The 22,691-nt window shown below is 51.8% G+C and overlaps 1 protein-coding gene across 6 annotated transcripts in view; it reads left to right on the plus strand.

Moving 5' to 3' along the window:
- The first annotated feature begins 4,769 nt into the window (after positions 1 to 4,769).
- Positions 4,770 to 22,691, plus strand: part of SH3PXD2A (SH3 and PX domains 2A) — a 240,117-nt gene continuing 222,195 nt past the window's right edge. For 3 of the 6 annotated variants that reach the window (XR_009053830.1, XM_057735792.1, XM_057735793.1), the window contains exon 1: positions 4,772 to 5,766. Coding sequence is in view for 5 of the 6 variants with exons in the window: in XM_057735792.1 (XP_057591775.1) it covers positions 5,695 to 5,766 (72 nt within the window). In the remaining variant the exon portion in view is untranslated. Of the gene's footprint in view, positions 5,767 to 22,691 lie in introns of all 6 variants that reach the window. The other 3 variants (XM_057735797.1, XM_057735794.1, XM_057735798.1) reach the window with 2 other exon arrangements.

Consider the following 22,691-nt stretch of genomic DNA (forward strand, 5'->3'; position numbering starts at 1 on the left):
ATAATTTGTAAAACAATGTGTATTCTCCCCAAAGGTGATAAAACTCCCTAAGAACAAGGACCTTGTCTGGTTTGCCCCAAGTGTAGCCCCAGTTCCTAATAAAGTAGGTGACACAGGTTGATAACTTAACAAATATTCAGAGTGAATAAATAAATGAATAATGTCCTTGAACAAGTAAACAATAATTTGGTGGGTGTGTTTTGGAGTGTGTGAGCCACTCACACCAGCCCTTTCTTAGAATTAATTCCCCAGCCCAGTGGGTTAGCTCTGATAGTCATGTTTGTGCTACATGACTCCACCCCCTGATAACTGACTGAATCAGGATGGACACATGACCCAAGCTGGGCCCATCAGATCGTTTTTCCTGTGAACTGGGATCTAGACTGCAGAGGCAGCCAGTCTCAGTTGTGTCTGCAGTTGAGGGACTGGTAGACCTTTGGGTGGTAGGGGACTCCTGCTACGTGGGTGAAGAAGCAGAGAAAAACGATCTGCAGATGGAGAAGAATAAAACAGATACACAGTGCCAAGCAGAGATGAGAGATGGAGAAAAATGCCATGTTCTCAAAGGTTTGCCACTTCCTGGTTCTACTCTGAGAAGCCCAAGTGTCCATGGATAATGAGATACCACAGTACATTGGAAATAGAGCCCCTTCTTTTTTTTAGCCAGCTCAGCTCAATTTCTAGTGCTTGTAAACCAGAGTCTCAATTGAAATGTGCTGTTTATATAGTAGGCAGTAAGATTAATCAAAATGATCATAGTAATCTGCCTAGGGCAACACCTTGTGGATGACAGTCAGAATCCCAGCCGTATTCACCCAGTCTACTAAGTCTTCCTCTATCTGCCCTAGCCTATTGGGTAAGAAATGACTAACTATGGGGATATCTTCTGCTTGAGACAGAGAGGGCAGGATGTGAGCTGAAGCCAGACTTGACTTTTGAGAATCTTGACTCTTTCACCTGAAATAGACATGTAGATTCAAACAGGATGAAGAACAGCATTTCTGAATAGAGAACTGGAAAAAAGAAAAAGAAAAAAAGGTGGTCCAACCAAAACCAGACTCAAAATTTTGGTTATTTGTGGCTTCAGGCTATTTTAAGAATCTGCCTTTGAACTCCCTAAGGGATTTTTTTTCCTGTTCTTTTTGTAATCCAGGGGACAATTTAGGGTTTGCTGGCTTCTGGAAAATCCAGGGGATTTTGAAAAAGAAAATCTGTGGTGGCTTATGGTTAAAATGGAACTATACACACTAATCTTTTATACCAAGATGATGCTGGTAAGCCCCTACCAGGCAGGAATACACTTAAAGGCATGTTCAGTAGTTGAGATAGATGTATGAAACCATCCACACCTTCATCCCTGCAGGTCTTAAAGCACAAAGTGCTAGTTTGGGGACCAGATGTCCCATCAGTGTTAGGGATACAGCTTGGAGTTAATGGAATAATTTTTTTTTTTCCTCTGTGAATCTAATTGTGTTTTTGGCTTCTTCGGCCATGCAAGTTAGCAGATTTCCCTCTGGTATTCCAGGGCCATGGTCATTTGCTAAGGCTGGATCTTGACATGATTCTATCAAAAAATTCTGCTGTATGAGGATCCTCACTAGAATCCAGGCTAAGACAGGAGGCTGAGACTCTCAATGGCATCTTGTATGGAAGCCAGTTGAGATTTTGCTGATGAAGTTACTGTGTTGGGAGTCAGAGAAAGGTGGTTTCCACAACCTAGTGGTTTGGCAAGCAGGAGGGGCCTGTTATTACGGCTGTAATTAGTGAACAATGGGGCTGAGCAGACAGGGCAATTCTGGTGTCTCATCCTGGTCCCATTCCCCAGCAACCTAGGAGAGGAGAAGTCTGGCCAGTAATTTACTTCCCTCTGGAGAAAATGGAAGTTGATTTCGCTGTCTACTGCAAATTCAGGAGGGACTGTTCTCAAGGCACTCCCCAAACATATGTTTATTAGGGCTGATGTGAAAGAGACAGAGAAAGAAAGGAGAAGAAAGAGAGATGCATGTACATCCTGGACTGCTTATAGTCTGTAAACTGGCAGGTTTTTGATACCAGGCCCTCCTGCTTGCTCCTCCCAGAGGTCAGCCAGGGACAGCAAGGGATACAAAGCGGCACCAGCTGCTTTGAGTTAAAGGTGCTAAAACCGCTTTGGCCACGAGGGGGCTCCAAATCTCACTCAAATGTGTACATCTCTGGGTAATAGACCATGAGACTTCATTTTATATAATAGTTATCCAGCATCCTAGAGTGTGCATGGGACCAGAAACATCACCAGAGACCCAGAGATGAGAAGTGATTTCAAGGTCACAAGGCTAGGTTGTGGTTGAGCAGGACTAGACTGTACCATTTTATACTTAAAGTCTCTCGGCGATATGGCCCCAGGAGAGAAAGGAGATTTTCTCCCATAGGTATTAATAGCCTCTACCTGACTAATCCCCAGAGATCTTGGCACCGTGGGGTTGTGGTGGGGGCTGGTGCTCAGTTGATCCCTCCAACTGAGGTAATCCAGGAACACAGGGGGATGTTGGGAGTCCTCCAGTTGTGTTTCAAGACCCTGAACTTAGGAGATGTCAGGTTATCTGGGGTTTCTTAGACCAGAAGAAGGGCATCACCTTGTAGGCAAGTACCCTCCCTCTCTCCCCCAGATCGCTTATCTTCAGGTCCACGTTCAGATCCTGATCCAGAAGAAGAAGGGTGAGCTGGAAACAACCAGGGCCTCTTGGGTGAGTGCTCTGACCCACAAGGGGGCCCAGGGCAAGCCAACCTCCCTCCTCTTCTTTCCCTCCAACAGCTGAACACGGGCTTCCCTAACCAGGGGTTTCTCAGGCTTCATTAGCACTTCCAGAACACCTTGCAGCCCACAGAGGAAGAGTGGCCAAGTGCCATTAGGAATCTTTTCACCATGAACCCGCAGGCTGTCTTGATTTTTCACCAGAGGCCCTCCCAGGTTCCCACAGCCCAGCACCCCTTGAGGAGCTCAGTGCCGAGGGTCTATCCAGGTCTCCCTCCCACTCTCATGAGGAACAGGCCTTGTTCAAGGCAGCGATGCCCTGTCTCTCCTTTTTGCATCACTGTCAGGTCATCTTCTCCCAGGATGCCTGCCCCAGCATCCACAATGATTTTCTGTCATCTTCCCTGATAGAGAAGCCCTGTGCCTAATGTCAAGATCTTTCATGGTCTGGACCCCCCACACCCATTCTTCTCCTTCTTTCTTTTCCCTGTATCTCACCCCCTTCCCTGACTCTTCCCCAGGTGGACACTGTCCTTCTGACCCTCTGCCTGTCACCTGCAGGTTCAGACTTCACTGTCCTCACTCCACCTTTTCTTTTCCCCTCAGTTATTCATTCAACAGATTCTCCTACAGTGACTACTACTGTGGATAAGGTTAGGGTCTGCTATATGAGGAGTGCAAAGAAGTATGAGATAACTTACAGCCAGTCCTTGTGCACCAGGCGCTCTCAGAGGAAATGAAGTGTGTTATGGACAAATACGCACAAGTCAAAACAGCTCAGGGTAAGTGCAACTGGCTTGGAGGAGTTCAGAGGAGGCACAGTATCCCAAGGTACTCCAAACTCTGCCCATCCTCCAGTTCCTAGCACAGGGACAGCCTCCTCCAGGAAGTTCTCCTGGATTATTCCAGGCTTCCATTTTCTGGAATCCTCATGCACATTTTATTAGATACAGTCTTAATGGTGTCCCTGTTTCTCAACTGGACTCTCTCCTCTTTGAGGGAAGGGACAAGCATTTGTCAATTGGATTCAGTTTTCAGGTCCACAAATATCAACTGAATTCTCTCACTGTCTCTTCTGTTTCTTAATGCCTTGTAAATGAGCATAGACTAGGTGCTCAATCAAGCCTAAAATTCTAGAATTTTAGAGTAGAAATTTTTAAAAATATTTTTTAAATGTCAATATCCATACCTGTTAATTATGAAAAACAAAGATCTCAAATCTCCACAGGAGTAACTACTGCTAGGAGTTTGGCATGTATGTAGGGAGGAATTTTAAAAGACCATATAGTTCAGCACCCACATTTAACAGAGAATTTTAAGGTGACTCTAATGCCTGTGGTATTACGTGATTTGCTGCAGGTCAAATATTTAGATAGTGGCATGGTTTGGTGTTCTAGCATCCTTCTCCAAGAAAGTTGGAGGGGTAGTAGGGTGCTCTGTACCAAGCAAAGTGTGTGAATAGTCTTAGATGGCTGCATGGGTTCTGACAGGGCAGAGAAAAAAGTATTAACACAATTAGATTGTAAAACTCTTGGCCTCCATTTCACATGCTTCGAGTTGGTCCACGGTCACAAAGCTTATTGTGACTGTGAAACAATAGGATTAATTGTGAAAATAGTACTTCTTTAAATATTTGAAATTAGAATGGAAAAAATGTAGAAATAGATGAGGGGGTGTAAATTGAATTAAATAGTAATTGTGTTCCAAGTCCAGGGACGGACAAGTGGCTTGGAAAGTCAGTTTTCCATATCAGAGGGAGAGGTGGTGAGAAAGGCAGAGCCTGGGGCCAGTGATGAGCCGGTCCCCAACCCAGTGGTGGATTTTCCCACCACTGTGTGCTCCCTTCCCTCCTCACCCGCCTGGGGAGGGTCCCAGGGAAGCCCTAGGCTTAAGGCAGTGGAGTTACAGTCTTGTAACCTCACTGGTAAATGATATCACAGGTTGGACTCAGGCAGCGGATCGATCACATTTCCTGGGAGAATTTACCCTTTGTAACCTGCAGGGGGGCAGGTGCTTTATCAGAAGAGGCTCTGGCTTGAAGGATTTAACGCCGGCTCCTTCCCCATTCCTGTCTCCTGCTAGGAGGGCCTGGGCCGTAACAGCGGGGTAATAAACTACTTTTCATTAAAGAGATCTGGGGGATAGGAATGGGAGGGGGCCGCAAAGGTGGGGACAGAAAGGCACAAATCCGCTCCAAGACGGAAAGCCAGGGTGGGGGCGCGCTGGGTTCACTTCCCCCGGCCCCCCCTCCCTCCAAAGCCACCCTGAGTTTCTGTGCCCGGCGAAGTAGCCCAGCGCCGCGCCAGGCCGCCGGCCTCGCTCCCGGCGCGGTGGGGGCGCGCGGGCCCGCCCTGGCTTCCCCGGCCGGGCGGCAGCCCCCTCCCCGTCGCCCCGAGCCCCTCCCCCGGGCCCGGAGCCCCTCCCCGCGCTCTTCCCCTCTCTCCCCTCCCCTCCCTTCCCTTCCCTGCCCTGCCCGGCCCTGCCTCCGCCTCCTGCGCCCGCAGCCTCCGCCGGCGCCGAGCCCCCCGGAGCCGGAGCGCGGCGAAGGGGCGCCGCCGGCCCCTCCCCAGCGCGCTGACAGCAGGCTCCGGGGCCCCCGCCCCGTCCCCTCGCCGGCGGGACACACCCCCGCCCCTCCTCTGCTTCGCCAGTTCCCGCCGGACCCACCGGGCGGCGGAGAGAGCGGGCGGGCGAGCCGGAGAGCGGCAGCGGCGGCGGCGGCGCGGGAGGGAAGGGGCGCACGGCAGGCCCAGGGGAGCCGCCCCGGCGCACGGAGCCCGCGCGCCCTCCGGACCGTCCCCGCTCCGCGGCCGTACCTCAGGGCGCCGGGAGCCCGGGCAGCGGCGCGCCGGACCGGGGTGGAGGGGGGACCCTGCGACCCGGGAAGCGGGAGAAGGAGCCAGAGCCCGACCGGGATGAGAAGGTGACGCCGCCGGGAGGCGCCACTCGCTTTGTGGGGGAAGATGCTCGCCTACTGCGTGCAGGATGCCACCGTGGTGGACGTGGAGAAACGGAGGAACCCCTCCAAGCACTATGTGAGTATCGCTCCTAAGACCCCCGCAGGGGGCTGCCCAGAAACCCCCTGAGGGCCCCCGGGCGGCCCCTTGCCCCTACCCGCTGTTGAGTCCCGGGGCTAAGTGCCCACAGGGCAGCCCTCGGCGGTGGAGTTTCTTTGCAGGGCTGTGATCTCCAGGGAAGCCTTTTCTGACCTTCCTCCACTCCCCCCACCCCCCACGCCCGTTTTCTTTTTTTGGCATTGGAATTGGCAAGTGGCTGCCCTTGTCTGTTAGAACGGTGAAGTCATCTGTCCGCCTGAGCTTTGATAGATGGTGGAGGGAGCGTTCGTCTAACCCTCGCTGGGAAGCTCCGTTGGGAAAGAGCATCTTCCCGGCCCTCCCTGGGGGCTCGGGTCGCTCACGCTCACACAGACCGAGATGCTTTCAGAGGCTTGCCCTGGGGAAGGAAGCCTCGCGCGAGCCTCCCACTTTTGCTCTGGTCTCTGCCTCCCTAGGCCTGGGTCTGGGGGCAGAGGGAAGCCGCCGCGCCCCTGCCCCACCTCCACCCTCAGCCCTGAGCTCTGATTTGCTTCTTAAAGCCCTTGTGTCCGTCGGTGTGAGAAGAATTGTGGCTTTTCCTTTTATCCCTCCTCTGGACGTGACCCTTAACCGGGTTCACTTCCTCTTAAGTGATGCTCCATCTCCAGACACGAGGAGGCGAATGTTTGCTGTGGTCTCCGAGGAACGGCCGGCTGCCCCTCCCCCTTCCTCCTCCAAACTTAATGAGAAGGGGCTAAGGTTGATTGAGCCGAGCTCCGGGCCTGTGGGACGCGTCCGCCTTTCATCTCAGCCCATCCTGTCTTCCCATCCTTCCCACCTAAGGAAGTAAACGGTGTCCTTGACGCCTGAGGACGCCAGTCCTAGCGGCTTTGCTCCTGTTCTTGAGACAAGAGACAGCAGGGCATCCAAAGCCGAAGGACTGCATCTTATTTGCAAATTAGGCATTTAAAGGAGCGTTTAGAATGCTCAAAGCATTAATTTTAACAATTAAAACAGGCTGTTGGTTGCTGCCCTAGACAGCACATTGATCTCTTTTATTTCCTTGTTGGAAGGGGACTGGGATTTGTGCTAATGTCAGCCTCAGGCTACTCTTTCTGTCTTTATTCCCAGTATCTCTAATCTTTGGGTTTCTTTATAGTGGAATAAATGGGCCCGGGCTCAGGTTGGGGAGGAGGTAAACCAAGGAGTCTGGTTCCTGACAGGACAGAGAGGTGGGTGCTGGTGAGAGAGTTGTTCCTTTGGTGTTACTGGCTCAGCAGGCATCTGCCCCTGCCATTTCAAGAAAGCTCTTTTTGGAGCACTTGGGTCACCATGTGGTCACCCTCCTCTGAGGACAGATGTCCATTTGCATATCCCAGCACTTAAAGTCAGCCTTCCTAACTTTTCTCAAATGCTGAAGGCTGAGTTTTAGGGGTTCTTTTCTAGTCCTCAGTTAAGGTGGGCACCACTTTCAACAGAGGGCACTCTGTTCTGAGAGCCAGACAGGTGCTGGCTCTGGATTTGAGGTGAAACATCTAGTCTTAGCTCTGATCAATGATGTCCAAGATTACAGATGTAGGACAGACTCCTGGAAGCCCGGAGTGTTGCTAAAGCGACCCGCTTTAAGGGGGCCCGCTGTGGACAGTGTCGAGAGGTGGTTAGTGCTGAGGCTCTGAGTTAGAGGCTCTTGTTCAAAGCCTGGCTCAGACACTGACTAGCTATGCAACTTTGAGCAAGTTATTTAACCTCTGTGGGCCTCAGTTTCCTCATTTTTAAAATAAGGATAATAACAGTATCTACTTCATAGGGTTGTCTGGAGAATTAAATGAGATCATCCATGCCAAGCCCTTCGCGCAGTTCCTGGCGCATAGCAAGTACTCATTAAATGGTAGCTTATTATTGGCATGAGTCTCACCAAGAAAGCACTTTTAAAAAGCAGCTATTAATGGTCTGGCAAGAAGGAAGAAAGATTTTGGGTTTTAAGATTGATGATAACTTGTTCTCTGTGAAAAATACAGAAGAAGTCTGTCCAGTTCCCTTGAAATGACCATTTCCTCCCTTTTTATGGACAGTGTTTTCTGGGACATCCTCACTTCCCGTGTAAGCATCAATGACATTATGTTTGGGGCCGGGAGTGATGTCACTGAGCAGATGGGGCCATACAGAGCCCTGAACCCAAGCTGTAGAAAACAGCTGAAGGAAAAAGTATTGTGTGTTATGGAATTGTGGAGCTGGCAGGGACCTGAGGACTCATGAGGCTCCGCCCCCTCATTTTACAGATGAGGAAACTGAGAACCAGATGGGGTAGCGTCACTTGTGATGCAGCTAGTCACAGCACCTGGGTCTAACTGGCCTTCTCCTCGTGGCATGGGTTGGGTTCATCGAAATACCCTAAAAGGCTGGTTGGTTGACAAGGAAGACAAATGCCTGGTGATAGGAGGAGGGTCCTGCATGTTTGGGGCATTGATGTATAACTTAAGGAGAGGGGCCGATCATAGAAAGTGCTGGCGGGGCCAGCAGGGCAGGAGGAGCCAGCTGCAGGGGGCTGTGCCTCTGAAACTTAGGATCACTTCCTCTTTGGCCTTTGCAAGGCAGACACCACACACCAGAAGGTCAAGTGCTCTGGGCAAGGCACTCCGGTGTGGGTAGCTGGCAGGACATGCTGCGCCCAAGTCACCTATGTTCTGGATGCCCTCAGCGCTGAAGAAGCATGCCTTCTTCCCGCCTCTCCTCCACTGATGGTGAATCCTGAGTCTGCGGTTTGGCAAATTGCAGAGCAGAGCAGCCTTATGGGATGTGCACGTTAGCCGGAGCTAGCTGATGAGAGGCCTGGGGCCCAAGCAGGAGGGGCTCTGCTCACTCCAGAACGCGGGGAACACACTGCAAAGGTCTTCTCAGGACATCCAGCCAAAGGCGTGCTTCTTCCCATGATGAGGGGGAGCTGCCTGGACACCAAGGGTCTTGTGTTTTGGTCTGTTTATGAAAGGCAGGCAGGTGACCTCCATCATTTGGGTGATGCTGTCAGCCCTTGGCTTCCTTCCTCTCTGTCAAGCCCCTGCTTGGGGTGGGTTTGGGGGAGATGGGCAGCTGCTGCTTAGGCCAGCCTCCCTGCATGGAGTTGGGCTCCTCTCTTCGCTTTTATGAGCTGCCCCTGGGGAGACCTTAGGTAAACTGGCTTTGGCCTCAAACTACTTGTCTTTCAAATGGTCCTGATGATGCTGGTTGCAAACTGCAGATACTTTTGAAAATTTTCCATAAGGATATGAGTTCCAGTTTACATAATCCTTTGCACCCACCCGCACGTGTAGGTGTATGGCAAGCCATTTGGTGTTGGAGAGGAGCTTGTGCATCTAAAACAAACAAGAAATTATTTGTTTGGATTTGGGAGGCGTTGTGCTTTCACACACATTTCCTTTCCTGATTGTTTATTTCAGACAAATACCAGTCATGAATGTTCTGATCCTCAACAGGGCTCTTCAAGGAATGCAAATAATAGCCAGTGTTAGCAGTTACCGTCGATGGTGCCAGATGCTAAACGTGCATGATTTCGTGTGATTCCTACAGTTTATCGAATGTCTTTGATTCCTTTATACAGATGGGTGAACTGAGACTTGGAGAGGTTAGAGGTTGCTCATCGTCTCCCGGTTAGTACAAGGCAGGTCTGGGTCAGCTCAGGTCACTTTACCTCCAGAGGAAGCTATGAACCTACAATGAGGCCCTTCTCCTCCACTGGAGTCTGGCTGGGGAGACCAGGTTCAGGTTTACATGACAACGAGACAGCAATGCCGGGTGGTATTTGAGGACTGGCTCACTGTGTAGGACGTTCACCTTGTGTCCCAGAGGGGAGTGTGTGGCAGGCAATGGAGGAGGTCACTGTGAGGCAGGAGGAGTAGAACAAACCCAAGATGATATCTGCTCCCCAGCGATGCTTGAGGTGATAAATGAAGGATTCACCCTGTAGAAATAATATATTCTCCTGTGGGTTTAGAGCATCACAGATTTTGGTCTTGTTCTGGGGAGCTGTATTTTTAGGAATTGGCCCCAGACCCATTCCTTTCTCTACCTTTCCTTTTTAGTTAAGCGTTTAGACCATGGGAGGTCTAAACGCTTAAGATCCAGCCCCATGGGAGGAAGGATGTACAGCTGCAGTATGGAAAGGGTCTTCTCAGGCCAGTCCCACTGTGGAATGAGCGGTGTTGGGCAGATCAGGGTTTGAATTCCACCTCTGACTCTTCCTAGGTGTGCAACCTGGGGCCAGCCACTCTGGGTCTCAGTTTCCTTACCTGTAACTGCATAAGGATTTTGGGAAATTGATCTGAGATAATTTGGGGCAAAGCTTCTACTTAATACCTGGCCTCCATCATGGGTACTCAACGTATACTAGCTTCCACCTGGTCGTCCTTACCACCAAAACACTTGAGTACATTTAGGATCTGATAGGTGAAGCAGCGAGAGAAGGAAAGACCGAGGCAAAAAAGGAAGGCCCAGCTGTTCACAGTCTGATGGGAAAGTGGGCCACATGCCCCATGGAAAACACCCAACATACAAGAGAAACAGATAAACAAGGAGCAGCTGTTCAGACCTGGAGGGCTTCCTGGAGCTGCCCTAGTGATGGGTTCCTGGGATGTTGGGAAGGAGAAGGGAAGAAACGTGTTGGGGGAGAGGAGTAGTGAGGTGCAGCAGGCAAGGGCAAGGTCAGATAGGATCCTAGCCCCAAGGTCAGTGCCACACATGGATTAGCACTCTTACCTGCTTCCTTTCTCTCTGTCTCTGTCTGTCCGTCTCTCTCACACAAGAACAATTTCTTCTCCTTCTCCAAGGAGGGAAGTGATCTAGGGGTGATTCACAGGTCTGACAAGGATTCCTGCTCATGGAACAACCAACCACATCCTTCACGGCTGTTGGAAGAGGAAGCACAGCCAGGCATTTATCATGGCCCTCGTTGGAGCCGAGTGAGGGTTTGGGGGCACAAATTGGGATTGGAATCACTGTGTGTGGTGGCAGGCAGAGGGGAGGCGAAGGGAAGGGAAAAATAAACCTATTTGATGTCATAGGGGACCGGTTCCAGCTCCAGAAATATAAGCACCAGCTGCTGCATTTTCCAAAGAGATATTCCGAGGCCAGCATGAGTAAATCGCCAGTGGAGGCAGTGAATTAGAGGAGTGTTGTTAGGACGTCTGACTTTCGGGTTTGCACAGCGGTCCCTGGAAATTGCCTTCTAATTTCCTCAGCCTGAGTCACTGACCAGGCTATTTCTTGGCCAGAAAACGTCTAACAGGCAACTTTGTTCTCTTTTGCCTCTTTATTAAATAAAATAAAACAAATAAAACAAATAATAGAGTTATACATACGATAGTCACACTTACTCCTCTTGAGTTCTGAGAATCCAGGAAAGGGATCATGGGTTAGGACAAGGATCCAGGGAACAGGAAGGACAAGGGGTGTGTGTGGGAAATGAGGTGGAGATTCTGGCTTTGGAAATAGGTTCTGAGCCAGGGCCAGAGGTGTTCTCTGCCATGGCTGTTGCCAAAAATAATGGAAGCGTCCAGGAGGGTGATCAGCATTTCAAGAGGCGATTCCCAGAGCCGTGTATGACTTCTCGCCTGGGCTGCCGCTACCTATAGTGGAGTCAGGACCAGGGTGGGTGGGTGGGGGGTTGGACAGTGAGCCACAATAAGGCATCTCTCATGCCCCCGAGTAACCTCTAGGCAGGTCATAGCAGCAGCAGGTGCTGAGCAGAGTCCAGTGAAGATGTTGAGATGCAGGGAAAAGAGGAAGAACCAATATGTGAGTACCTACTGTATGCCAAGCTGTGCAGAAGAGACCTTTCAGAGGGGATTTTATGTAAGCATCATAACAACCCCGTGAAGTAGATAGGTGTTTTTATCCCCACTTTACAGATGTGGAAATTGAGGCCCAGAGAGTCTGTGTGACTCTCACTCAGAGTAATTTGGTGGCAAGGCTGGGATTCTTACCCTGGCCTCTGACACCCGAGCCTGTGAGCTTCCACTTTCTTCCCCGTTAGAGCTGGGTCAGTAAGAGAGGGGTGTGAAAATAACCGAGGAGTCCAGGCGGCACCTCCTGAGGGTATAACGTGTATCCAGATGGCTATGTCGTCAGAGAGCCCCTGGGCTCTGGTATCCCTGGGCTGGAATCCTGTCTACCACTTACTACCATGGGACCCAGTGCAAGTTATTTCTATCGCCGTGCCTCAGTTTCCTCATCTGTTAAAAACAAACAAAACAAAACAAAAGAGGGGGAAATAGGACCTAGCTCAAAGGGTTGTGCTGAAGAGTAAGTGAGTTAATAAGTGTAAAGAGCTTAGAACAGTCCCTGGCACGTATTAAGTACAACACAGGTATTTGTTCTAAGTCCTGAAGCTTCAGAAGAGGGAGCTGTGAACTGGAGTTTTCAGGGAAGACTGGCTGGCGAAGGCAGGCTTCTTGATGGGCCTTGAGGAGTACATAGGATTTGGATGGGAAAGAACAGGATTTAGGTGGGAAAAAGAGGGGAAGATATTCCAAGAAAAGGGAAAGCAAAGGTGCTGGAGGTGGGACGTGCAAGGAAAACCTGGGGAAAACCCAGCTGGGGGAGAAGGATAAGGAGGAAGGGTGGGCCAGCTTCTGAGAGCCTCACATGCCGGCCAAGGGAATCCTCTGCACCTTCCATTCCTCCCAAGGATTGCAGGGGAAGGGGAGCTGCTTGTCACTGTGGGGTCCTCTGGCGGGCCCCAGAGTTGGCTCTTGGGTTGTAGGTGCAGCCATGGTGGGAACAGAGCTATGGAAGGACGCAAACTGCTTCTGTAGCTCTGCGCTGGGGACTCTTTAGCTGGCAGGCCAGAGCCCAGCCCCTCTCTGTTTACAGCTGTTACTCTGAGGGGTCAGGCTGCCTCATAAACAGTTGATTGCTCCCCAGAGGTCTTGGGGAGGGGGTTGGGGCAGCATGGAGTGAGACGTCGGCTACTTTGGGCCTCATCCGTGGAGGGCCCCACTGGCGGGGCCTGATTTCACGGTGCGGTCATTTCCATCCCCAGCCCCCAGCACTGCTGCTGAAGCAGCCCAGTGGCAAGAGAGAGGAGACCCCTGTCCTTGGAGAGTCTGGGGGCTAATACTAAACAGCTTCCTGGGAGTCCAGGATGTCTCTGAAGTCTCAGTGTTACCTGAAACCTTCAGGCCAATGTTGTCTTCTATTTCAGCATCTCTCTGAACCTGTTTTGGTTATAAAGGCAGTGCTTCAAACTACCTCTTCATTTATTTAACCCTTACCCCGCTGCCAGATATTCCAGTAAGCCTGATTCTTTAGGGAAAATGTTATAATAAAATTAACAGCTAACATTTCTGAATGCTTTCTACTTGCTGAGTTTTACACGGATACTCTCAAAACAGCCCAGTGAAGCATGTAGTCACTGCCGGCATCTGCATCATACAGGTAAGGACGCTGAGGCCCAGAGAGCTTAAGTGAGTTGCCAAACACCACACAGCTAAGAAGTTGCATGTGGAGAGGCATCTGCACTGACCCAAGCCTGCTGGCTCCAAAGCTGGCCTTGTCCCCATAGAAGCCTCACAGCCCTTGATCACATGTCTCATCTGGGGAGACCGGGCCCCGAGGTGATTCCCCTTGCAGCCTGGCTGGTTGGCTTCTCAAGATGTGAGGTTTTCCACATGTCACCTTCCTCCCTTGATCTCCACTTACCCATCTAGAAAACGGGCTGATTGCTTCCTTTCTGCCTTGCAGAGGGGAGGGTGGATTTGGAAGCTGCTTTGGAAAACACTGAGCCCAGAGAAAATAGCTGTGTGAAGAGGCCTGAGATCCCTCAGTCTGGATTCTCAATCATTTGGGAATAGGATGCTTTACAAAAAGGAGCTTTCCTGATGCCAGGGAATTTTTAGACAAGGTTTCTCTGCCGTACTGCCTCCCCTGAGAAGCCTATAGCCAGGGTTGACTCAGGACCACTTTAGTTGTCCTCCCCCCGACCCCTGCCCAGTGAAGATGTTTTCTAGAAAACCACCTCTGGGAACTACACTTTGCTTCTTTCCTAGCCTGTGATTTTTGTGAACGGAAGAGCCAGAGCTATTTCCAGTCCCATCACTCCCGGCTGTTACCTGAGGGGAGGAAGTGACATCCAGGGGGCTGAGTTCGCAAAGGGGAAACAGCTGTGCTTTCTGCCCCTCCACGCGGCTGCCTTCGCTGGCCCTTTGCTGTCATTTCCCTTTGCCTGGTGAGGAAGCCACCCTCCCTAAGCCTGGGTGGAGGCGCATGGTGGGGTGGGGGCAGGATCCCTTCCTCTGTGTGTGTCAGTGCAGCATAAATTATGCAGTGGGGCATGTGGGGCCCTCCAGTCTGTCTCTGGGATCCCTGGAGTGTGAACTTCAGACCTGGAGGAAATTGATCACTCATGGGAGTGGGGGGTGGGGTGCTATCCAAAGCTGATAGTGAACTTGCAGGGCAGACCAGGTGGGGTAAGGGATGGCGTGGGTGTGGGCCAGTGTGTACTTGTGTCCATCCCTGCGTGGTCCCCAGGAGACAGCCTTTTCCCAGGAATATTCTCACTCAGTAACACAGGAGAACTTGACCTGCGTTATGTGAGCACCATCATCATACAGCCTGCACGCACTGAATCCCTGTTTTGTGCCAGGCACTGCCAGTCCTATTGCTTGTAATCCCTGGTCCTGACTCAGCCCGGAAGGTATGTATTTTTTAACCCCATTTTACTCACGTGGAGACTGAGATTCGGAGCGTTGAGGTCGCATTCAGAGAGTCAAGCCCAAAGCGAGGGGTGCGTGGCCACCTGCCCCCAGGCGGTGCCTGTGTCACACGGTCACTGTGACGTACACACGGGTCCCTCTGCCGAGCTGCCCCCGGGTAGCGGGGGCCTCTGCCGGCCCAGGCCCAGCGTCGTCCTCCCGGGGAATACTGTCCTTTGTGGAGAGAGCCTGCCCTGCTGGCTTCGCCCACCTAAGCGTTCTGAGCGTGAAGGGATTGTCTCTGCCGTTTGAAGCGGCTGCTTTGTAAACTCTTTCGTGGTAGGCCCCACTCCGACCCAGCTTTATTCCATTTCCTGATGGCCCAGACCCAAAGGGCTATTTTAAGGGCCTTGCCTGTGTGGGAGAATTTCTCTTTGTAACAACAGAGAGGGAGGCCTGGCGGGCCTGGCATGGGGCTGCCAGGGGGGGTCCGAGAGAGTGAAGCTCCCCCCTGGATTCTGCCTCCTGGGCAGAGTTCACAGGGCTCTCAGCACAGGGCCTGGCACCCGGAGGGGACATGGTCCCTTGTCAGTGAGGCCAGGGCTTCCAGAGGTGGCTGCCCAGGGATTTTTTGAAGGTCTAAGCCCCGGTGGCTTGGCAAACTGATCCTTCTGTCGCAGAGTTAAGGCCTATAATAGGACAATGTCTGGACTTTGGTTTCAAGCTGAGGTTAATGGTTTGCTTTAGTCATCACTCACTGGCAACTGGAGAAAAGCAGCCTCATTTCCCCCATGATTGCTGGATGCGGCAGCTCCCGAGCAGGGGAAGTGGGGAAGCTGAGTCAGAGAATGTGTGAGGGGCGCCCTTCTAGGTGGAGACACGGGGCTAGGGCTTCTCATCCACTGTCTTCTTTAATCCCCACTGCCACCCCGAGCATCACCCCTGTCGTGTAGCTGAGGAGGCAGGGGCTCAGGGAGGTGCAGCATCTCACCCTCCATCACACGGCCGTGAACGGCGAGAGCCAGGGTTTGAACACAGATCTCGGCAGGCGCAAAGCCCGTGATGGTTCCACGTGCCCCCTGCAGATTTGATGGCTTGCCCACCCCCTAGAAAGGTTCGGTGGCTAGCTGGGAGTACTCCTCTCTTTCCCCTGCCCAAAGCTGGAGGCCTCCACACATATCCAAACTAGCTGCACTGGGTCTTTCTCTACCCTCTCTGCCCTCCATCAGACGCTGGCCTCTGCGGCTGTGTTTCTCCCTCTGCTGCACACACCCGTGGGAGTCTCGGCCCTGATCTGCGGCTGTACTGGGTTTTGAAATGCTGAGAGCACTGCCCTGGGCTTTAAGAAAGGAAGTCAGCCCAAAGGGCGTATGCACAGTGGGCCTTCTCTTAGAAGGCTGGGGCCCTGCAGCTTTATAGTGGCTTTGCCTCCCAACAGCTTCACCAGAGGCTGGGGGACTAGGGAGCACATCATGTGGGTCCCTGATAAAACGTCAAGGGTCTGGATTAAGCCCCCGTCATCTGCCCACTCTGACCTTCCCCCAGAGCCCCTCCATTAACACGTGATGTGGTTGGAGCTGGTATTTGGGATAAGATAGCACACCTCTTGCTGCACAGAATGGACCCCTAGCAAGGTCCGGCCCCTATTTTGGGATTCAAATTTTTATTCCGCTTGAATGCTTATCCAGAGCCACTTTTGAAAGCCTGGTCCTTCAGAAGCTGCAGCTGATGGGGGCTCTACATCCTGTCCTCGAGGGTGGTGGCCAGCATGGCACTGTGGTTAGGAACAGGGAACAGTTTACTTCCCAGGCGCTTTCAGCCTGCCGCCTGCCGCTTGCTCGGGCTAAACTAGGCTCTCGCAACTGGAGTTAGCCCCAGAGACGGCCTCAGGTGGCAGCAGTTGGCAGTTGAGGGCAAGAGGGTGGGGGCAGAGGACCAGTGCCTCTGCTACAGGGGCTCAGGCTCTGAAGCCCCTGTTACCTTGTTTCACGTATTCAAATTTCTTCCCCTGCCATGGGCCTCAGCTTTCTAATCTATGAAATGGGAATAATAGTAATAACAATAATAACACCTAGCCCATATGGTTGTTACCCTGTATAGTGCTGGACACATGATAGTTGTTCAATAGATGCCAGCTACTGATATTATTATCTTGGTCACCCTTCATGGTTTTGCTTAGTTTCTGCCACCTCCCAGAAACTTCCAAGACTTCTCATCTTACAGTGTTTCCTGTCTGTGAATTTTCGCAATGTTTATTGTTTTAACCTCTCCAGTAACTCTTACCAAGAATGGCCTTGGGTTGCTCAGTTTGGGGCAGGCCTATGTCTCCTGTGCTTGATTGATGGAAAAGCCCGTTGAGGGGTGGACCTTGATCTGATGCGTACTTATATTCATTCATTCAATCAATCAGTCAATCAATCAGTTGACATTTGAATGTTTACTACGTGTCAGGCGCTGGGAACACAGCAGGGCAGATAAAAATCCCTGCCCTTTGGGGGCTCACATTCTGATAGGGGAAGGGAAACGATAAACAAAACCAGTGAAGTATGTAGTGTGCTAGATGGGAGATAAATGCTGTAGAGAAAACTACAGAAAGTGAGGTGCTGGAGACAGGGAATGGCGGTGGTGGTGGGAGCTGCTGTGCTATTTTAGAGAGGGTGGCCAGGGACAGCCCCCCGTATAGTGATTTTTGAGTAAGATCTGGAGGAGGAGAGGGAGTGAGGCCTGCATTTATTTGGAGCAAAAGTGGTTGAGGGAGAAGAAACAGCAAATGCTTAAGGCCCTGAGGTAGGACTATGCCTGGCCTTTTCAGGGAAGAGCGGGAGGCTGGTGTGGCCCAGGGGCATGAGCGAGGGGGAGAGCAGTGGGCAGTGAGGTCAGACAGCTAAAGGGCTCAAGTTGGGCCTGTATCCCTCCCAACACTGGGCAGGGCGCTCTGCTCAGCAGTGAGGCCTCCCCTTGACTTGCCGAAGATGGAAACTGGCCAAACTGCTGGAGAGGTTGCTCTGGGGACTGTTTGGAGTTTGACCTTGACCCCCTAAGAGGGATTCTGTGGGGAAATACAGCCTCCATCAGCAATGTCTTGGATAGGAACTCAGGACCCCAAAGGTAGTGCACGTGTTAGGGAATTTCACTAACTGAACATTAGTTTTGAACTTACTGTGTGCAAGGCACCATGACGAAAGCAGTTCCTCCAGGTGGGAGCCAGAGGGTGGCAAGCTCCTGCAAAGGCTCCTGCAAAGGCAGCCAGAGGGTGGCAAGCTCCCCACATCCTTTCATCTCCAACACCCCTCCCTCATGCTAGCTGAAGATCTGGATCATAGTAGGTCCTTGAACAATGAAATGAATCTGTAGGCGAAGGCTTTCTTCTACTAAACCCTCTTCCTCCTACCCCCCTCCTATATATTTTTAAGAACCACAGCTTTTAACTTACAATTGTGGTGATTGGTTATTTGAAATGTAAAATATATATTCCTGTTGTTATAATGCTGTAAATGGTGGTAAGATTCTCAGGCCAGTCCACCAAACCTTTCTCATGGATGGAAGTAGAGCACCAAGAATCAGATGTCTCCAGTTCACCTCTGTCGCGGGCTAACCTGGGAACTTAAACTGCATGTGTAATATCCAGGGAAACTGTCCTCCAGTGTTCACAGTGAGAAGGAAACTTCCAGGCTAACTGATGAGGATGATGATACAATAATAACATAATAATAATAATAGGAGCACAAATTATGTGCCAGCCACTCTTCTGAGTACTTTACTCATTGAATCCTTACAACAACCGGGTGAGAAAAGCACTCTCGTGGTCCTTACTTTATTGATGAGAAAACAGAGACACAGAGAGGTTAACCTGCCAAGGGTCATAAGCGAGGAGGCGGCAGGGCTGGGGCTCAGAGCCAGGCAATGGGGCTCCAAAGTCCTTCGGGAAACCTCCTGTGTCCCAGCCTTCCAGGGAATCCTGCCAGCCAGCCTCGCCACAGCCCAGGTGGGCCGTCCGTAGACCTTCGTTAGCAAGTTGCAGTCAGGGAACCCAAGCCACTGGTGGCAGGCAGGAGCAGCCCCTCTTTGTTCCTGAGACGGGAAAAACCATTTGTTCCTGGGACCTGACACTGCAGGGGGTGGGTTTGCTGTGTGTGGCTGTCTTCCTGGGCCGTTTACAAGTCCAGCCCTTGGGGCAGAGGAGGGGGCGGGGCGGGGAAGGGGGGGGGAGCCGTGTCTGTTGGTGGAGGCCGGATTAGAGCGTCTGGCAAGATGTTTCTGACACCTAGGCCCATTCAGCTCTCAGCAAAGCCCAGCAGGTGGCCAGGGCTGTTGCTTTAGCTGGGAGGGGGTGCCCTTCCCATTCTGCCCTGTTCAGTTTATTGTTAGAATGAGCTGGGCCCTAACCAGTCCTTCCTCTCTTCCTGGGCCCCAAAATAAATAGCAGCTGTTGGCTGCATGTCTGTGTTGGCTGCCAGTCTGTCAACAGCCCCTGGCTCTCGTCTGCCCCCCTCCCCCGCTTTGGGTTTAATGGTCTGGGGCATTGAGGACCCTACAGAGCCTGACTTGCTGGCCAGTTGGTGTGCCCTGGTGTGCCCTCTCCCGGGCAGAGCTGGCCTGTGGGCCACATGCTGGCACTGTCCTCTCCTGTCCTGCAGAGAGGCAGGTGCTCGTGGTGGTCACAGACTCAGGCTCCAGAGTCTGACATCAGTTCTGCTCGTGGCTCTGCCACTTAGCTGGTGACCTTGGGCACAGTAGCCTAACTCTGAGCCTCAGTTTCTTTCTCTGTAAAATCAGGTCATGGGTTCTATATCCTGGTGTCCTGTGTGGATTAAGACCAGTGCTGTCAAGGCAGCTAGAGTGGCGTCACTGAAGCCAGACTGGCTGATTTGAGTCCTTGCTTTGGCACCCAAGGACTTTGTGCCCTTGGGGGAGGTGCTGGAGTTCTCCTCACCTGAGTTTTCTCATCTGTACAACATGGATAATGAAAGCATCTCCCAGGCTGGTGGTGAGGATTAAACGAGCAGTGCCAAGCTCAGAGTAAGAGCTCAATGAATGGAATAATGTATGCTCCCTTTGACAGATAAGGCAGGACATCCCCTAAAAGAGCCATTCACAGGCGCACATCCGAGAGCTGACAGAATTACTCCCCTCCTAACTAACGGTTGGATCTGCGTGGCTGTGCCAATTCGCTTGGCTTGGTTTCTAGTCTGTGTTCAGAACTTCCACTTGAGGGGCTGGGGGTGGGAGGGTCAGAGAACTGATTATAAAGCAGGATGGAGGCATAAGAAAGGAGAGCTGGGATTTCTGTTCTGCTTGGCAGCGGTTCTGCTGATGTAATACAAGAAATGGAAAGAAGACCGGGTCCGAGGCCATGGACTCCCTTCAGATCCCCCGTGGGGTCAACCAGTTATCTCTGCTGATGTGTGAGCCCCAGAATGTTCTTTCCTGTGATCTCCACAACCTCCCCGTGGGCCAGCTCGCCTTGGCCGCATACTCTGGGAAACTCTTGTGTTCTTTGGCTTTTCCTTGCAATTACCCTCCCTGTGGAAAGCTTGTACTGGGAACCCCCGTTAGAGCATCCAGACCCAAAAGTCATCATTCTCAAAAAGAAAAAAAAAAAGCACTCGAACCCAATTGTGTTGGGCTTCAGCGCTATGTAAAGAGACCCTTGCTCAGCATGGAGCATGTGCACTGTCTCCCCAGGATCCTGGGCCTTAAAGAGGTGGCTGGGCCTGTTGTCTTGTCTCCTCTTTACTGCTCTTGCCAGTTCTTGTCCCAGGAGAGAGGTCAATGGCAGTTCCAGTCCCAACACTTGGGGTGACCCTTTAGGATAGACTGGTGAAGCGAATGAGTCTGCACCTTCGAGAGGAATGTATCAAAGTAGTTTAGAGCTGGGGCTCTGGAACCAGATTGCCTAAATCCAAGTTTCTCCTCTCCCTTTTATTTCTGTGTGACCTTGCACAAGTCCCTTAACCTCTCTGTGCTTCAGTTTCCTCTTCTGTAAAGTGGGGATACCAACAGTACCTTCCGCATAGGAACACTGGGAGGGTTAAATGAGCTAATGATGAGAAAGGCACTTACAACAGTGCCTGGGGCAGAGTTCGGGCTACCTAAGGGCTACTGTTGTTATCTGAGCTGGCAAGGCAGGTGCAGTCTGCTTCCCATCAGCCCAAGCCTGACGGATATATATATAGAAGCACTGAGAAGCCGCCGGGGGCTTGTGACAGAGGCATCTGGGGTGGCGCTTGCGGCATGGTCCAGAGGAAGGGGGTGTAAAGAATCAGACCGGTGACCCAGTGCTGACCCCACCAGCTCCTAGCTGAGGGCCTCCAGCGAGTTGCTCACCCCTCAGCTCAGTTTCCTCGGCTGGCCGTGCCCACGCCTTCCTCGTAGGGTCACTGTGAGAACCCGAGACAGGGCAGAGCAGGTAGTCGTCCCTCTCCGCCACGGTGGCCATTTAAACAGCCTTGTGGTTTGGCACGGGGCCCGGCGGGTGGTCAGTGGGCTCCAGCCGGACCTTTCTGGCTGGGAGCCCTGAGTACGCTCTTTCCACACCTCTCCCCTTGCGAGCAGCGCTGGGCGTTTATTGCAGCAGCGCTGCCCGCGCAGAGGGTGACGGAGCCTCCTGCTGGTACCGGCTGTGCCCCAGGTTGTCAAGCTCCTCACAAATGGTCTCGCTGCCTCTGAGGGACCTGCTAGGAAGAGCTGTAGGTCTCCTGCCTGTTTCACAGATAGGAAGGGCTCAGAGAGGCATGTGACTTCTGTAAGTGTAGAGGACACTTGGTGCCCTGCCCCAAATGCCCTGGGCTCACCTGAGTTCCCCTGCCGTGGTTTCCAGCATGCTGGCAGCTCCCCACCTCAAGCTTTTCCCACTGTCCCCTCTCCCAGCCTCACTTCTCTGGGTGAGGGCTCCCTCCAGCAAGGGCGCCACGGGAACTTACTCTACCCTAGCAGGTGCAGCTGAGGAAGGCCGGGGAGGGGTGGAGGTGAGTCGTCATCCCGTCATCCCGGGGAGTTGATCTCTCAGCTGCTTGCTCTCCACTGGGACGATTTGGAGGCGATTTCCAGCCAGAACCTCAGAGGATCCCCAGCAGGACTGAGTGCTAGTGCCCACAGCAGTGACTTGCCCATTAAGTACCCTTTATCAGCCTCTAGCCTTTCCTGTCTTGCTTTCCATGCTTCCTCACTTGGGGTTCCAGGAATCATCTCCCTGATAAACAGCCTACACCCAAGGCCTTGTCTCAAGGTTTGCTTTGAGATGAATCCAAACTGTAATAGCAAACTCCTCCTGCTGGCAGGTGGTAGAGCCAGGACTGAGCACCTCTGTCTGTGACTCAGTTCCCTAGGCCCTGCTGTCTTTCTGGGGGTTCCTGGGGTTCTTGTTATAGAGGCGTCAGAAAAGATCCTTGTTTGACGCTAGGGTTTTTTTTAAGCTAACAAGAGACAGTGAGTCAGCATGGATAGAGCTGAAGGATATTTGCTCAACACAACAGTTTCTGGGGGCTCATCAGAGAAGGAGCCCAGTCAGCGCAAACATGACCGACAGGAGCTGGGCCTTGCACACGTGGGAATCTGACCTTATATAAACTCGCCTCAGGAAAGAAACGAACAAACGAGGGACTTACAGATAAATAGAAATCCAGTATATTTATCCTTCAGAGGTAAGGCTGGGAGGAGCAGTGTAAGTGTCTGAGGAAATGGGGGTGGGGACTGCTGGCCTCTGTGCCCAGGTGCAAGGTGACATGTGTGAGCAAGACTGTCCTTTGTGTCTGCTGTAATCTGGCCAGTTGGCAGGGAGTTGGGCATTATGAGCATTAAAGCTTCTCGTGACAGTGTTTGAAATTGTGCTGAGACCGGGTGTCCCTATAAATGGTGAAGGCATCTTTAAGAAAATAGGGAAGAGGAGGCGGTGTGTGTGTGTGTCTGTGTGTGTTTGAATGTGGAATGCATGTGTATTTGGGGATGTGTGATGTCTGCATGTGTGTTTGGGTGTGGTGTGTTGTAGGGGGTATGTTTGGGGATATCTTGTGTATGTGTACGTTTTGCAGGGTGTTTGGGGACATGTGTGTTTGGGAGTATGTGTTTATATATATGTGTGTGTGTGTGTGTAGTACAAGCTATTGGGTCATTGTCCATCAGGCATATTCCTGGGGCCATCTTTTATCCTTGAGAGCTCATTATGGTCAGGCTAGAGGGTCCCCAAATACTTAGATTTTAGTATAAAATGGTCTCATAGATCCTCACATATGCTTACCCTAT

The sequence above is a fragment of the Hippopotamus amphibius genome, chromosome 5 (genome assembly GCF_030028045.1).
Source record: "Hippopotamus amphibius kiboko isolate mHipAmp2 chromosome 5, mHipAmp2.hap2, whole genome shotgun sequence".
Taxonomy (NCBI): Eukaryota; Metazoa; Chordata; class Mammalia; order Artiodactyla; family Hippopotamidae; genus Hippopotamus; species Hippopotamus amphibius.